This window comes from Palaemon carinicauda, chromosome 9 (genome assembly GCF_036898095.1).
Source record: "Palaemon carinicauda isolate YSFRI2023 chromosome 9, ASM3689809v2, whole genome shotgun sequence".
NCBI classification, from domain to species: Eukaryota; Metazoa; Arthropoda; class Malacostraca; order Decapoda; family Palaemonidae; genus Palaemon; species Palaemon carinicauda.
Genome location: NC_090733.1, coordinates 105875427 through 105892926, shown reverse-complemented (window position 1 = coordinate 105892926; position 17500 = coordinate 105875427). Strand labels below are relative to the sequence as shown.

General features: G+C 33.2%; 1 protein-coding gene across 1 annotated transcript in view; it reads left to right on the top strand.

Annotated features, from left to right (window-relative positions):
- Positions 1–14127: 14127 nt before the first annotated feature.
- LOC137646580 (GATA zinc finger domain-containing protein 14-like) overlaps positions 14128–17500 on the top strand; it is an 8755-nt gene continuing 5382 nt past the window's right edge. Inside the window, exons 1-2 of the mRNA XM_068379690.1 lie at positions 14128–14252; positions 16832–16997. Coding sequence (XP_068235791.1) covers positions 14128–14252; positions 16832–16997 — 291 coding nt within the window. The remainder of the gene's footprint in view (positions 14253–16831; positions 16998–17500) is intronic.

Sequence of the window (17500 nt, the reverse complement as noted above, 5' to 3'; positions counted from 1 at the left end):
AGTTACTCAACAAAATTTATGTTATCTGTACGAGTGGATAATTTAAATAAAGCAGAAGTTACAATCCCAACATTTAGGTCATCGGAAGAACAATAATTGAACTCTTCCATATAAACACCTTGCTGCTGTACGCCTCCCTCTTACCCGAAGGATGGGGAGAGACCGATTAGTTATGTCTGGTAATGCTGCTCATCGTGACCGGTAATATATATATATATATATATATATGTATATATATATATATATATATATATATATATATATATATGTATATATATATATATATATATGTATATATATATATATATATATATATATATATATATATATATATATATATATATACATATACAGTATATATATATATATATATATATATATATATATATATATATATATATATTTATATATGTATATATATACATATATACATATATAAATATATATATATATATATATATATATATATATATATATATATATATATATATATTATCAGGCGAAAATCGTCACCGATATACACTGGTCAGCTTGGTGATAAAAACTAGCCAAACCCCTGATGTGAATAAAAATGTCTGCGTTCTTTGTCCTGCAGTGGACTAGAAACGCCTGTATTTGTTGTTGTCGTCGGTGGGATCCACGCCTAGCGAAGTCTTAAGCCCCCAGGAGTCGCAGTGCCAGAAAACTGTCCACACAACTCTTGCCATGACTCAGTGAGCGGCTTCAAGTTTCTGCATTCAGGAAATTAAAGCTGTAATTCAGACGGGTTTCGTTCCGGACCCCGGGCGCTTTTCGGTGTTAGAATTTGCATGACAGTTCTAGAAAGTCTTGTACACTTAAATGTTATATGCCTAGACGTCAAAGAAATATCCTATAAATAACTGGAAATGAATGTGTGCCAAGTTAGGGTCTTGCGTTGGAGAGATAATTATCGTGAGTTTTTCTTGCAAAGTTATTTAAGGTATTAATCTCAAGTTTACCCAGAGTGCTGAATTATATTTAGACTTTGCCTCTGGTTTATAAAGCTTGTTATTTCTACCTGTTGTTTCTCTTGTTGAGGGTCACCACAAAAGTTTAATCTTCAGTCTAATAACATGAATTATTCAATGTTTCGGATTCATTCTTTTACATTTTCGGTTTTTATAAATCCATTTTTTACTGCGCTAGAAATCTCTTCGCCGAGAGGCCATTTACGAAAGTAATGAAGCCCGAAATAAACCTTTATAGGACAGTATTTCACGTCACCTTGAATAAAATTTTCCTAAAGAACAAAAACTTCTCTCATAATTTCCTTTGTTTTCAAGGTAGGGTGTTAATGTTCTTTGCATATATTTACCGTCATATAATGAAAAGTAAGTAAAAACGAAGAATAGATTTAGTGTAAAGCTATATATTTTATATATATATATATGTATATATATATATATATAAATATTTCTATATATATATGTATATATATGTGTGTATATATGTATATATATATATATATATATATATATATATATATATATATATATATATATATATATGTATACATTAGGTGAGCATGTATGCATGTAAGTATCTATATATTAAAGTCGGATTAGAATTTGTGTGTCCAGTACCTTTTCTACCTATAGAAATTGTAATCAATATGAGGATTTTGTAGTTATATATATATATATATATATATATATATATATATATATATATATATATATATATATATATATATATATATATATATATATATGGATATATGTATATAAAATATGTTTATATATATGTATACATAACAAAATAGTTCACTGCAAAATGTATTTAAATCGCCTTAGTCGCGTTGCCTTCATTCAGAATAATCATTCTTTAGATCAATTCGTCTCATTTGGATCGTCCGGAAAAGCACTCTCGTGCTGGACTTTATTCAATACATTTCTCACCACCAGTATCCCCAAGGCAAATACAGATAGGAATAGTTGGAAAATGAATTAAACTTTACTTTTTAAATATGAAACAAAATATATTCCTAACTGTCCAGACAATTTTACTATTCAAACTGACAGAATTATATTATATTGAAGGAAAATTAAACTTCGCGTCCTTGGTAAATATTTTACTGTAAATATCAACAGGTTAATCAAATAAAATTATGAAATGAAAAGGCACACACTTTAGTGTAGAAACTCGGCTTCTTAGTTTCTTATGAAATTCGATATATGGTTTTACATTTTTAATTTCTAGTGCAACTACTGTATGTGAGGAATTATTAAGCGTAATTGTATTCCGTGTAACGCTCACACGTTTCTTTTCCTTGTTCTTCTTCGCCTTCTTGAAACGAACAGGCTATAACGTTAATCTTATTTTTCATCATCTTCAACAGACAATGACATTTTATTTTTCGGTCGATATGCATAATTAATTCTTTTTTCTTCGCCATCTTGAAATAAGCAGGCTATATTGTTACTTTTTTTTTCTACTTCTTCAGCTGGTTATAACATTTAATTATTTTTCAGTGGATACATATTCTTGATTCTTTTCTCCCCTGCAGTCTCACCTTATAAACAAAGTCTTATTTTTCTTTTTCCTTTTCTTCTCCTTCATGAAATTAATAGGTTATGATATTAATGTTTTTCTCCTTCTTAAACAAGCTATAACATTTAGATATTCTTCAGTGAATACATCTTTTTCATTCTTTTCTCCCCTGCAGTCTCACCTTTTATACGAAGACGTATATTTCTCTTTTCCTTTTCAGCAAACGTCTTATTCTTCAGCTGATACACATTTGTAGTCGGCGGATACACAGCAGGATATATGAATTTATAACAAGGAAACTTTCCCTATTAAACTTTATATGGCATGCAAAGTACACAGAAGAAATGGTTTTGTCTCTCTTTATGAAAATATAACCTTGAAAACTTCTCGACCGCGTGCGTGTTTTGCAAATAGCCTCGTTTGCAAGATCAAACCATTTCCCAGCTGGCAAATAAAACGCAAATGAAGTTGTCAAAGTATTCAGCGTTTTTTTTTTTTTTTTTATCATTCAGGTTCTTTTACTTCTTGACATTAAACATTTAAATTGACCCTCTTAATGATATCATAAACTCTCTCTCTCTCTCTCTCTCTCTCCCTCTCTCTCTCCTCTCTCTCTCTCTCTCTCTCTCTCTCTCTCTCTCTCTCTCTCTCTCTCTCTCTCTCTCTCTGTTTACTCGTTCAATACTTTTAGGAAAAATGGTTTTCCAAACTCTTGATAATTTTTTTTTATATATAATATACTTTGATGTAATTCTGTTCCCTAATTTCTCAGGAAGACAATGTTTACAATGGTAACTTTTAAAAATAGGTTGTTATAGTACTGAGATGATACTGGAAATTCTTTTTTGTTGTTCGTTGAAAATCAATTTCGCTTCTGATGTTCCGTAAATAGCAATAAGTTCGTCAAAACGTGATACGTTAACTGTTTCGTTAATCTTTCACTATTCAGTTTGTTGAATGAAAGAGCAGCACACTTACTTGATTTAGAATCAAAGAAATAAATAAATCCTGTTGTATTTTAGTTTAGCTTTATTTGCAAGGGTTTTTTTCCTCATAGAATGGGGATATTAATACCGCAATTCATAAACTAAAAATGCATTGTTCCCATAATATTCCCTGTTTCTTATCGTATTAATAGGTGTTACTTTTATAACAAAAAATATATTCCATGTCATATAAAATCTTTGTATTGTATTAGCTTCAGTAGTTTTAAACAAATGCCATAATAATTACGAATCAAAGAAATAAATTCTTGAACAAAACAAATTTAATACACCTTTACACCCAACGATTAGGATTGAAAAGAACAAAGAACAAAATCGTGGACAAACTAGGGCCCCAACTTCTGTGCCATTAACTGAAAACATTTGTCGCAATAAAAAGCGGGACTGATCGGAGTCGCCAACTTCATTAATGGAAAACTTTGAAAATTCAGCCAATTATGGAAATGACTAACTTTATAACTGTGATTATGCGAGCAGAGAAATTCCCGCTAAAGTCTCAAGCGAACCCACTTCAGAAACCTGCGTGATTCAATTTACTTGTGCCTAACTCATTTCTTGCGACCAGTTCATTATTGGCGTGATTTGAATTCCCCATTAATGATTTGATTACGCCTTTGGTTAAGTTGGGAGATTTCTTATTACCAGGGAAAGTTTTTTTTTTTTTTTTTTTTGCTTTCATTTTCTTTTAGATTATTCATTATACGTAATAGTAATTGAATTCTGAAGTCTTGAATATTTTATATTTTCTAAATCTCTTATATCTCTATGACTGAAATATGTATTAATATTCCAAAAAGACAGTACTGCATCTCTCTCTCTCTCTCTCTCTCTCTCTCTCTCTCTCTCTCTCTCTCTCTCTCTCTCTCTCTCTCATAAACATGATCAAGCAAAATACAGTCACATACATATACGCCTACACACACTCCCGCAGGGACCTATAAACATACACTCATAATGTTATATCTTTTATAGTGGCTCCTGGGCGTATATCATACAGACCTTGGTTTTAAATCGGCTTCCTAGGCCCCGGTTCTTGAAAATTATAGCCTAAATAACTTAAATCCAATACAGTTATATTTCCTATATTTTGCAAAAGTATCCATTTCCTGTCTACCAACTCCCAAAGTATTTATACAGTATTTGTATCATCCTTTTCTGTCTTTCATTATGCTTTTGATTAATAAAGATCACCCATATACAGTATCTCTCTCTCTCTCTCTCTCTCTCTCTCTCTCTCTCTCTCTCTCTCTCTCCTCTCTCTCTCTCTCTCTCTCTCTGACCTTATTACGATGGATGATGCTGCCTAGGATAGCTTTAGAGCTCTCTCTCTCTCTCTCTCTCTCTCTCTCTCTCTCTCTCTCTCTCTCTCTCTCTCTCTCTCTCTCTCTCTCTCTCTCTCTCGTAACGTCTATGAGAAGTCACCCTTAGTCCCCAGCTTCCAACCTTACCAAAGGTGATGCAAATAAAAAGGTGAAATTGCCGTTGAGCAGAGAAGATGGAACGCCTCTGTACCCTCAAAGTTTTCAAATTCGAAAATGCTTGATAAGAAAGTTTCCTGATTCAAAAGCTTCTGTTGGAAGGCCATGCATATCTTTCAGGATGTTCTTGTCAAAAGGTCATTTGTGAACTGGATTCACTGTTGTTGTTAAGCTGAGGTTGTTATCGACTATTACAGCCAGTGGGACCATAAGTGTTTATAAATTATTTTCTTTTGGTGTCTATGTAATTTAATTAAGTGTAATCATATTACGTTTTGGTTAACTTGCAGGGAGTCTTTACAAAGATGACGTTTGATAAGGTGTACCTAATTATTCTTGATGAGTTATTATTAACCCTTTTTATGTAAATTCTTACATTGATACGTCACTATATAGGTAGAAAGATAATTTAGTTATTTCATAATTTTAATAAACGGGCCAATTTGGTCGTATTTAACATGGACCCCAGTTACATAAGGTTCTGAGAGACAAAAAATGTCCCGTTTATTAATGAATGTTTTTTTTTTTTTTCATTATTATTAATCATTTTATTTTCATTAGAAAATATATTAGACTTTTCTTATAAATGCAAACCTTAACGTTTTATCCTTTTAAGGACAAAGTGAATTTTTTGGTGTCAGTAACTTAATGAATGGAAGTCTAAATTTCGGAGCACTTTTGAAAACTAGGAAAATTTAGAGTGATTTTTTATGGTAATTTATTTTTTTTTTTTTTTTTTTTCATTATCCTACATTTTCTGTCTCAGATGCATTTTGGCCAAGATTTATTTGCGTCCTTTTGGAAGCTAGTTTTCTTGTTTACATAAGCATCAAAGGCTCTCTTTTCTGATTTTCCAACCAATGTTTACTTTAAAGCTGATGATAGAGAATGCACGTGAATTGGTACTTTGCTTGGTGTGTAAGTTAATGCCTACGAAATTGAATTCACCTGCTTGTTTCCGTTGTTTGGCGTCAGTTGGAATAATAGTAAACAGGTGAGTCGTTCCAAAAACGTTTAAGAATGTGCTATTCATTTAAATGGGTTAATCCTTGATGAGTACCTGAGAGAGAGAGAGAGAGAGAGAGAGAGAGAGAGAGAGAGAGAGAGAGAGAGAGAGAGAGAATCTTTTTATTTAGTGGCAATTTTACTACTTGAGAGAGGAAGAGAGACTCACTATACTTTGCTTGTTGTTGAAGCTAATGCTTGCGTTCGCAATTTATTCTAAGACCTCTTTTCGAATCACTTTTAGCCTTCCACTTTAATATTTAATAGCTATCTCTTGATTATTTCTATCGTGCACTTATCATTATTATACAAATTCAAGTTTATACGATAGTATTGATCAAGAAATAATTTTTTAATATTAGACGAAAAAGTTTCTTTTCTATTACAATGCATTGGAGTTAATCGCCCTTTAGATAAAAAAAAGAATTCTTTCTTTTATGATGATAAACGACGAACTTTTATACTTTACAGTAACGCAGTTATAGACCTGCTCGGGAGGCAGATAATTAAATGTTGAGATAAGGTGAAGGATAATATGGAGAGAAGATGTTACAGGGAAGAAAATTCCCTTGATGGAAGGTATTGGAGAGGGTGCATCAGGCAACCGACCCTTTTATGCAAGGATAACGGTGGGGTAGAAGTTACATATCTGCTGGAGACTAAGAACATATACACTCTTATGCGATGGAAAGTTATTTTTTTTTTCTGATTGGCTAATAATCCCTCTAATATTGGACGATTCAATTATAATGTTTACAATAGTTTCGTCCAAAATGGCACTGTAATTATTATCATATTTATTTTCTTATTCCTTCTCTCAGTGGCAAGTTGTTACTTAATTTTATCTTTTCGTTACCAGTGGTTTACTGTAATTATTCCTCAGAACAAAACAACGCTATTGGTTATCCCGTATTTGCCCTCAATAACATTATGCACAAAGGTCACGAACTGTACATTTTTTCGTTTTTGTTTTGCGGAGCCGACGAGTAGATTTTTTTTTTTTTAGTACGTGGCGGAAAAGTTTATTTTTGTCTCCTAAATGAGCCAATGATTATTTTTTCACTGTCTGATCCAAGTTATAATATCTTTTCTCGTTATTTATTTGTGAGATTCAGTCCTCAACGTTTGGTTTTATTTCGTATTGCTTTGTAGTCGTCTTTTCCCTCATGCAGTCATTAGTTTCAAGCATCATGAGGTGCGTAATAAATTTTGCGTTTAACAGCTCTGAGATAAAGGATGCAAGTAATATATGTAGTTTAAACCGATTATTGAAAATATAAATATACAGTATACGTTTGATTGATTCGTCTCGTCACAAACGTCGTTTTCAAGTAGGTTATAGCGACGTCAGGGCTCCTCAAGTTAAGCATTATAGGCATGATCAGCGGCCATAGGTGAGGTCTGTTTTTAGCCATCTACTAAGTCCCCGTCTCTGCTTCCATCCTTCCATCTTGTTGTTCAATCGATTAACTTTTGCTTCATACTGCAACTGCCGATTCCATCATCACCTCCCCCCCCCCCCCCGTTACACAGTGGCTTAACTGGCCTCCTTAGACTCATCCAGCGTCAAACTTAATGATACAAATTTATTTCTTTTATTTCTGGAAAGGGGACTAGTTATGCAGTAGGAGTGGGTCTCGTTTCTTTGAGTTCGAGCCCCGCTCAAGGTCAATAGTTTCTTGTAGTGTGTGCAACCTTACCATCCTTGTCAACTAAGGGAGGGGGTTTTGGGGGAGCCTATAGTTCTACCTGCTGAGTAATCAGCAGCCATTTCCTTACCCTCCCTGGTCCTAGCTTAGGTGCATAGGGGCCTTGGGTGCTGATCATATGTCTATATAGTCTCTATGCATTGTCGTCCTAGAGCATTGTCGCTGCCCGTTGCCTCAGCTATTCGTGAGCTACCTTTAAAACTTAATGGTCGAGAAGTGTCTCCTTAGAAGACATCTTTACATATTCACGAAGGAGCCTTTTGTCGCTGTCCGACAACAAAGATGCTCCGAGATGAGAGTTTCTCTATGGTTCTTTGTTTACCGGTGAAAGAGACATTTACAAAGAGATAGGCGGAGAGGAGGAAAGGCATAGACAACAGCGGAGACAGAGACACGGACATGAAGATATGATGAATGGAGGCGTGGTACGAAAAAAGGGAGAAATGTTATGCAGAAATTATGATATTTTTCAGTAAAGAAAAAAAGATATTGGAATCATTTCATGCAAATTGTTTCAGACGCGAACGGTATAATAAAAGAAGAAATATGATGTAATGGTATGCAAGGATTACGGTATCATAAAGGAGAATGAATGATTTCAAGTTCTCTGGCATTCTGACTTATAAAGGAGAAAATAAAACACATTCAACGTATATGAACATCAGAAGGAAAAAGAAAACAGGACTTGAAATAGGAATAATATCCTTTTGACCAATATTTATATGATTGACTACTATTCCTCTTCAACTCGTAGATAGAGAAAATGAAATAGGAAAACACTTAACCTTCTTTACGACAGTGCTAAAGGGCTATCACTAAAGGAAACAGTAGTTATAAGTTTCCCCTCCCCGGTGGCTTTACTTAGCTGATGAGGTCATTTTCTTTATGGGGCGAGCGTTGCATATTTCTTATGGAAGACGTGACTTTTTTATTATCAAAGTTTAACGCCGAAAAGGGGAAGTTTCCCTTTATACTCCTGACATGGGACATCAACTTGAACTCGTCCCACCATCAATTTATCCTTTCTGGGGAAGCTTAATGGTGTTGGGTTCATGCATGTGATGTTTTATTATTCGGTAGAGGTATGTTGATCTTCAAAGGGGCTAATTTTGGTTAATCTCCAGTGGGACTAATTTTGGTTAATTTTTACTAGTAATAATTTTGGTTAATATTGAGTGGGACTAATTGTGGTGTGGGACTAATTTTGATTAGACATCAGTGGGACTAATTTTGGTTGATCTTCAATGGGACTATTTTTTATTAATCTTCAGTGGGACTAATTTCGGTTAATCTTCATTGGGGCTCATTTTGGATAATCTTCAATGGGAATAATTTTTAATAATCTTCAATGGGACTAATTTTGGTTAATTTTGAGTTGGACTAATTTTGATTAATCTTCAGTGGGACTAATTTTGGTTAATCTTCTGTAGGACTAATTTTGATTAATCTTCAGTGGGACTAATTTCGGTTGATCTTCATTGGGGCTCATTTTGGATAATCTTCAATGGGACTAATTTTTAATAATCTTCAATGGGACTAATTTTGGTTAATCTTCAGTGGGACTAATTTTGATTAATCTTCAGTGGGACTAATTTTGATTAATCTTCAGAGGGACTAATTTTGGTTAATCTTCAGTGAGACTAATTTTTATTATTCTTCAGTGGGACTAGTTTTGAATAAGTATGCTATCATTTTGCTCTTCAGTTTAATAGTTTTGTTGAATGTGGAATATGATCAGCAAATTATGATGGTGTAATGATTGTACAAGGTTTATAATTCTATAGTTAAAGTCTTGATACGAAGATTTTAAAGGAAGACTTAAGTGTATGGATGTATTTAATACTTTTGTTATATATATATATATATATATATATATATATATATATATATATATATATCTGCTTAAATTTCCCAATCTTTAGTTCTTTATTGATTTATACATATCAGATTTGATTTTTTAAATTTTTCAGTTGGGGTTATAGTAAAATTAATTGGAAAAATAGATTTTGTGAATAAGAAAAGAGTTTTATAAATACGTTTCTCGAAGTAAGCCAGGGATCTCCATATCGAGAGTATAGGCTTCTTATCTCTCTCTCTCTCTCTCTCTCTCTCTCTCTCTCTCTCTCTCGTGTCTGGTTATCCGAGTAACATTCCCGGATTACGGAATTAACTTATTTCTAATAAAAAGTTGGAATTTATGATATACTGTATCATAATTCATCGTTATTATCGGCTTGTCTCTGCAATTATCAGTTTGAAAACCTGCAGCTTGTGATTATTTATTTTTGATCCATGTTTCGAAAGAGAATAAATGTGTAATACATAAATAAGATTTAAATAAAATAACGAGGTATCATATGTCTTGTATATTATGTATCAATTTTTTTTTTAATGAACTCGCAATAAATTCGAAATAATTATATCCTCGTTGTTTTGCATGACTGTAATATATCAGATTTTGTTTCCAATGAATTAAGATTTTATTTGGTTAGTTTATTGTTAGATATGTTTATAAAGATTTTCCATCTGCTATCCCACGTCCTGAGGCATTTGTTTGTGCGTAATACTTTTCTTATTCATCAAATTCATCAAAAGAATTATGCTTTTCTCCAGCACACGGGATTCTCCGAAAAATTAGATCCTCTCCCCATCCCCACCCCCATACAACTCACCCCCTAACCCCGCCCCCTTCAGTCATGCAGGAAAGGTAATTCGTAACTCCGCAATCAGGTATTCCCTTAGCGTGCATGTTTACTTCGACCCCGGAGTCGAAAAGTCCTAGTTTCGGTGGAAACTGAATGCAGGGGGAGAGGGTAGGGGAAGGGGATGAGAACGTTATTGGGGACAGCGAATTTTTAAAGGGGGAAAGGTGTTGCTGGGGAGGGGGGAATTAGCTCAATTTGGAGGAATAGATGAAAAAGCATAAGGAAAACAAGGAGAGAATATTGAATGATTCGGAGTTGGGTTGGTAGAAGAAAGATGGGATAAGCTGGGAATAAAAAGAATGAACTGAAGAACAGAGATAGAGCAGAGGAATACCAGGAAAAGCCGAATGGTAAGCAGGGCAATGGGGGGTGGGGGGCGGGGGCGACCCTCCACAGCCTACTTGAATATCCTCGAAGTTTCCTCGAAATGACTGATCCAAATCGCTGGCGGCGGAGTACGCTCGATGTCCTATTCATCTTCCTTATGGGAAAATCCTTTATGCCCTAAGCCAGTTTTGGAGGTTGTCGGGGGTTTGGCAGGAGGAGGAGGGCCCCAGGGAAAGGTGCAAGGGGGTGAGGGGCTGGGAAGGAATCACAAGATGTGATTCATAGAGTTGTCGCTCCTTCAAAATTACCATCACGGTTCTGGGTTCGTCTTCAATCAGTCATGAAGTCAGCGGCCGTGAAATGAGATTACTTGAAGCCTGAGACGGTGTTTTAGAAGCGTTCTTTTGGGAGTCCTTCGGGGAATTGTTGGGAGATTCGTGACGGTCGTAACTTTGATGAAGATGATCCTGATGGTTATTATTAGTAGTTTTTTACTACGATTGCGGTTTCATTCATTTGCATTGTAGAATTATTGAAAACTACTGTATGCGATCTGTCAAACATGATGACTAAATATCTAGATAGATATTCAAGCACACGCATATGAAACACGGCAGTTTGGGACATTTGTGGGCGATTGTTGTTTTCTGAGTGATTGTCGTTCAGCGTGACAGGAATAAATATATATATATATATATATATATATATATATATATATATATATATATATATATATATATATATATATATATATATATATATATATATATATATATCTATATATATATATATAGATATATATATATATATATATATATATATATATATATATATATATATACACACATATATATACTGTATATATATATATATATATATATATATATATAATATATATATATATATATATATATATATATATATATATATATATATATATATATATATATATAAGAGAGTGGCATAAGTAACGCCCTTTTTGGTATTTGTTTACAAGAGCACGCTCTCCATTTACTACAAAATTATGCAGTCCTGCAGCTCTCCACTTTATGTTCAGTAAATAGGAGGTTCTTTAAATGGTTGGAAGGAAAAAAAAATAACAAGATATTTTGCGGGAGGGGGAGGGGGAGTGGTTGGTGGAGGAGGTACTATGCGACCAGGAACCGACATCGTCAACAGTCAACTACAGTAAATAGAGGTTCGTGACGTCAGCGTGCATTTGATATATTCATAATATATACTGAATTAAAAATGGAGTAATTACTCAAAAGTGTCACTATTTGTGAAATGTATATTTTACATTTGGTAAATATTTTATATAGATCATATTAGTGTTTTTTAAAGAAACAATTTTGAGAATGACTTGTCTTTCGAGACGCCGTTTTGCTACACTATCGCCATCTATTGACTACTGCCCAAGGATGCCTGCCAATTTCTCGCCAATGAAACGGTCATACGCTGCAAAAACAGTCGTTCTCGTAAAAAGTTTCTTTAAAAAAAAAAAAAAATTATTTTCAAGTATTACCAAATAAAATATACAATTCACAAATAGCGACACTTGAGTATTTGATCCATTTTTAATTTAGTATATATTTCAAATATATATCAAATGTCCGCTGACGTCACGAACTTCTCTTATTGGCGATGTCGGTTACAGGTCGCTTAGTACCCCCTCCACCAACCCCTACCCCTCCCCCCTCCACACAACATATCTTGCTATTTTTTTGCTTTCCCAGCATTTAAAGAACCTCCTAAATACTATACCAAAGAGGAGAACTGCAGGAATGCATAATTTTGGAGTAAATGGAGTAAATTATTTTTATGGTTGATATCTTTTATTGACATTTATTGAACCGAATAATCATTAATTTTGTCAATATATTGTTTTGATATATTAACCCGTGGAATACATTTATGTTCAATAGAATAAAGAGTAATTGATAATGCTTTATTTTTGTTCAACTTAAAGAAAAGGTGTTACGTATGCTGCACCATGTGTGTATATATATATATATATATATATATATATATATATATATATATATATATATATATATATATATATATATATATATCCTTATATATACACATATGTATATTTACATACATACATGTATATATATGTATGTATGTAAATATACATACATACATATATATATATATATATATATATATATATATATATATATATATATATATATATATATATATATATATATATATATACACACACACATCAGACACCTCTTAGAAGAAGCGGGATGACGATAATATTAGTGGTAACAACCGTTAAATATTCTCATAATTTTTTTTTAAATATCATTTTTTTTATTGTATTAAATGAAACAAAGTCATTACTAGCGATTTTGGAATATCCTTAGCGAAGCCAGTCTGGACGAAAACGATAGGAAAAGATATTTACATAAATTTCTGTTTCTTATTATAGTGTCACTTACTTTTTATATTTTGATATTAATGATTGACCCCTAATGGCAGCTACGCTTTAACTTGTTCTACCCCCGATCCTGCTTCTTTTCCTCCCTCCTGCTGCCATTTATTTAGATAATAATTATTAAATTCATTAAGATATTAATAATAATAATAATAATAATAATAATAATAATAATAATAATAATAATAATCAACATCATCATCATCATCTCCTCCAACGCCTATTGACGCAAAGGGCCTCAGTTAGATTTCAATCAAATAATAATAATAATAATAATAATAATAATAATAATAATAATAATAATTTTATTGCAACAGCTGCGATCTACCCCTTTAACTTGGTACTGAATCAGACCACTATGCATATCACCAAGATGTAAACAAAAAATACGTTAGTTAAGAAATTTTATCTATTAGAAACCTTCAATAAATCGCTCTTTGAAGATCTCAAAAGAAGCATAATATAACTTTTTAAATAACAATTCTGGATTTCTCCTGCATAGCAATGGGATCACTTTATGACAAGCCTGGATTTGTCATGAATTTATAATGTTATCTTTTCTGAAATATAATAAAATCAAATCCACCGGGTCGAGGGAATAATACTCTGGGATAAATGATAATCTATCTGGGATTATATCGAGCTCTTTCGAAAGCTAATCTATTAATTTAATCTCTCTCTCTCTCTCTCTCTCTCTCTCTCTCTCTCTCTCTCTCTCTCTCTCTCTCGCACGCGCGCGCGCGGTATTGCTGGCGAGTCCACTTGTGTGATCCGAGAAATAAGCTGATTTAACTCGGATAACAAAAGGCTATCGAGTGCCATATAGCTACAAGTTTTCGTGAATAGTCGGTGATTAGTTTGAGGTCAGAAAAGTGGGATAAAACGTCGGCATAGGATAAATTAGTTATCTTGTGAATTACTAAAAATCTTAACAAGATGGCGCTCTATAACACAGGCAAGGCATGGAGGGATATTGCTGTAATCACCGAGAGTAAATTCCATGAGTTGGCACAACAAGAATTAGACATTCTGATAACAGAGGTCGCTAATAGCTCCAACCAGTGTGGGGAAAAATATTCTCAAACATATTGAAACAGTATGATCCAAAAAACTGGAGCAAGTCTGTGGAAAACATTATCAAAATAATAGAAGAAATTCCAAAGAAGATCCAGGTGATAAAGAGACTTATAAAGAAAGTTTACATCAAGCAGCACATTCCACCAAAGAACAATAAGAAGTCCAATATGGTGAATATGCTGATTAATGCATTGGGAGAAAAAATGCCAAAATGGTGCAATACATGTAAGATGGGGTAAAGCATTGTTAATCCGCATCAACTGATTAGGAAATGCGATGCATGTCATGTACCAACACACCCTACATGCGCTGAAGTACAACAAAAAATAAATAATATAGACACCAAGGTATTCTGCTCAACATGCTTAGTCTGGATAGAAAATGTAATTAAGTCGAGACTGAATCTGCAAATAGTTGAAGAAGAAGAAGAAGAAGAAGAAGAAGAAGTGAAACGTGAACAGGATATGTGTAAGGATGCAGAGGAAATCATTAATACAACATATGATGCCATTCAGCAACATACCTATGAAGAAATAAATTATCAGATGGAAACAAATAATAGACCCAAGAGACTCTACCTGGACTTACGTACTATTAGGGAAGAGCAAGAAAAAGAAAATAAAGAAAAGAAGGATATAGTCTGCAATTTACTGAAAAGGGGGAATTGCAGATTTGGCGAAAGATGCTACTACAAGCATATGCCATAATTATGAAATATATGGTAAATGTGCATATTTAGACGGATATGGAGACAAATGCAGAGATCTCCATCTAAAAATATGCAAAAACCTTAAAGAAGGAAAAGGATGCAAATTCAACAAAAATTGTCGAAATATGCATCCTGCAATCATGATTGAAAGTCATAAAGCTCAAAAGCAAACAGACAAGAAAACGGAAAGCAAAAATAAAAAAAAAAAAGCCGAGTATATACCGCGCTATGCACAAAAGGCCCCAAGATATGATGCCTTTCAACCCAAATATGCACAATTAGAGCCCAACTACATAGAATCCATCTATAATGCCAGGGGTTGGTGCAGATATGGGGATAATTGCAGGTATACACGCAAAAATAGATATGAAGGCGTAAGAGCAAATATAATAGAAAAGTTGGATTTTTTAATGGCAGAATTCCTGGAAATGAAGAAAAGAACATCATATCAGAACAGGAATTAAGCAAGGAAGAATCCATATTATCACCAATATTAGATAATGGGGTTAAACACAAACCATCATAGTGATGAATGCACAGGGTTTAGTCACGAGTAACTCTAAAAGGAAAATAAGAGTTCTTGGAAGAACTAACCCAAATTGAAAAAATAGATATGTTAAATATAAGTGGAACATGGTGTTCCCAAAAAACTGGCAGTGATGACCAGATAAAGGGTTTCCAAACATATAGATCAGACAGAACAAATAGGAATCAAGGGGGAACCGCGATATATGGAAGAGACATAAATCAATTCACACAGAATGTGAATTGATTGCGGTAGAATTTGAATATGAAAAATTAGTGAATATTGTAGTTTACAGACCCTCATATACTAAGGAGTGTGACATAATAATAAATTTAGAAAAAATAGATGATATATGTCGAAACCATGAAGACTGGAATATACTCCTATCCGGAGATTTTAACTTTCCTTTCGTGGATTGGAAAGAACGGATAGAAGAAAGTGGTTGTATATATATACATATAAAAAGAGCCTAATAGTAGCGCAGAAGATAAGAGGCAATTTGAAAAGCTTCAAGATATGCTATTAGAACATAATATGCAACAAATAAACCACATTCCAACAAGAAAGGACAATCAGTTGATGAATAAAAAAAATTAAATATGCAACATATGACAGAAACATATAAGAGTGAATTCACGCCAAGAATTGTGAATGAGAATAATGAAACAAAAATGAGAGAAGAAAAAAATTGAATATCTAACGGATATAGATATTAATGAAGCAGATATTGTGCAGGCTATAAGCAAAATTAAAAATGGATTGGCGGTCGGGCCAGATGGATTTCCAGCGATTTTGTTAAAAAAAAACTGCACACACTATCGCAAAGCCGCTTGCAATACTGCTAAGACAAAGTGTAGATATGAGCGAGATATATATTAAACATAAGCATATTCTGTATAACCCCTATTTTCAAAAGTGGATGAAGACTAGAGGCAAGCAATTATAGACCTGTTAGTCTAACATCACATATGAAATTGTATGAATATGTAATAAAAAAGAAAATAATGAGTCATTTGGTTAAAAATAATTTGTTTAATATAGGTCAACACGGTTTTGTGCCCGGAAAAAGTACACAAACCCACCTGATAGCACACTATAAAAACATATACAAAAATATGATAAATGAAAAAGACACAGATATGATCTATCTAGATTTTGTAAAAGCCTTTGACAAGGTAGACCATTATATATTGGATAAAAAAATGAGGAAGCATAATATAGTTGGAAAGATAGGAAAATAGATAAAAAAAATTTGCAGAACAGAAAACAGATAGGTTGCAAATGAAGAGAAATCAGATGAAGGTCAGGTAATATCTGGTGTGCCACAGTATTAGCTGTACGGTATTAGCTGCACTGCTGTTTGTTATTATGATATCAGACATAGAATGTAATGTTAAAGACTCTGTAGTGAGAAGTTTCGCCGATGACACAAGACTAAGTAGAGAAATTACTCGTGATGAAGATAGGGACTCATTACAAAGAGATCTAAACAAAGTATATGAATGAGCGGAGTATAAATAGGATGGTATTTAACTCCGATAAATTCGAATCTATAAATTATGGAAACAGAGAAGGAATGATATATGCATCTAGGGGACCTAATAACGAGACAATCACAAACAATGAAGCAATTAAAGACCTTGGTGTAATGTTAAAGAGGAATATGTTATGCAACGACCAAATAGCAACACTGTTGGCTAAATGTAAAGCAAAAATAGGAATGCTATTCAGACACTTTAAAATAAGAAAAGCTGAACACATGATTATCCTTTACAAAACTTATGTACGTAGTACACTCGAGTACTGCAATGTGATATGGTACCCACACTACCAAAATGATATTGCACAAGTAGAGAGTGTACAAAGGTCCTTTACTGCCAGAATAGAAGAAGTTAAGTACCTTGACTACTGGGAAAGACTGCAATTTTATAAATTGTACAGTCTAGAAAGAAGAGAACGTTACATGATAATACAAGCATGGAAGCAAATCGAAGGAA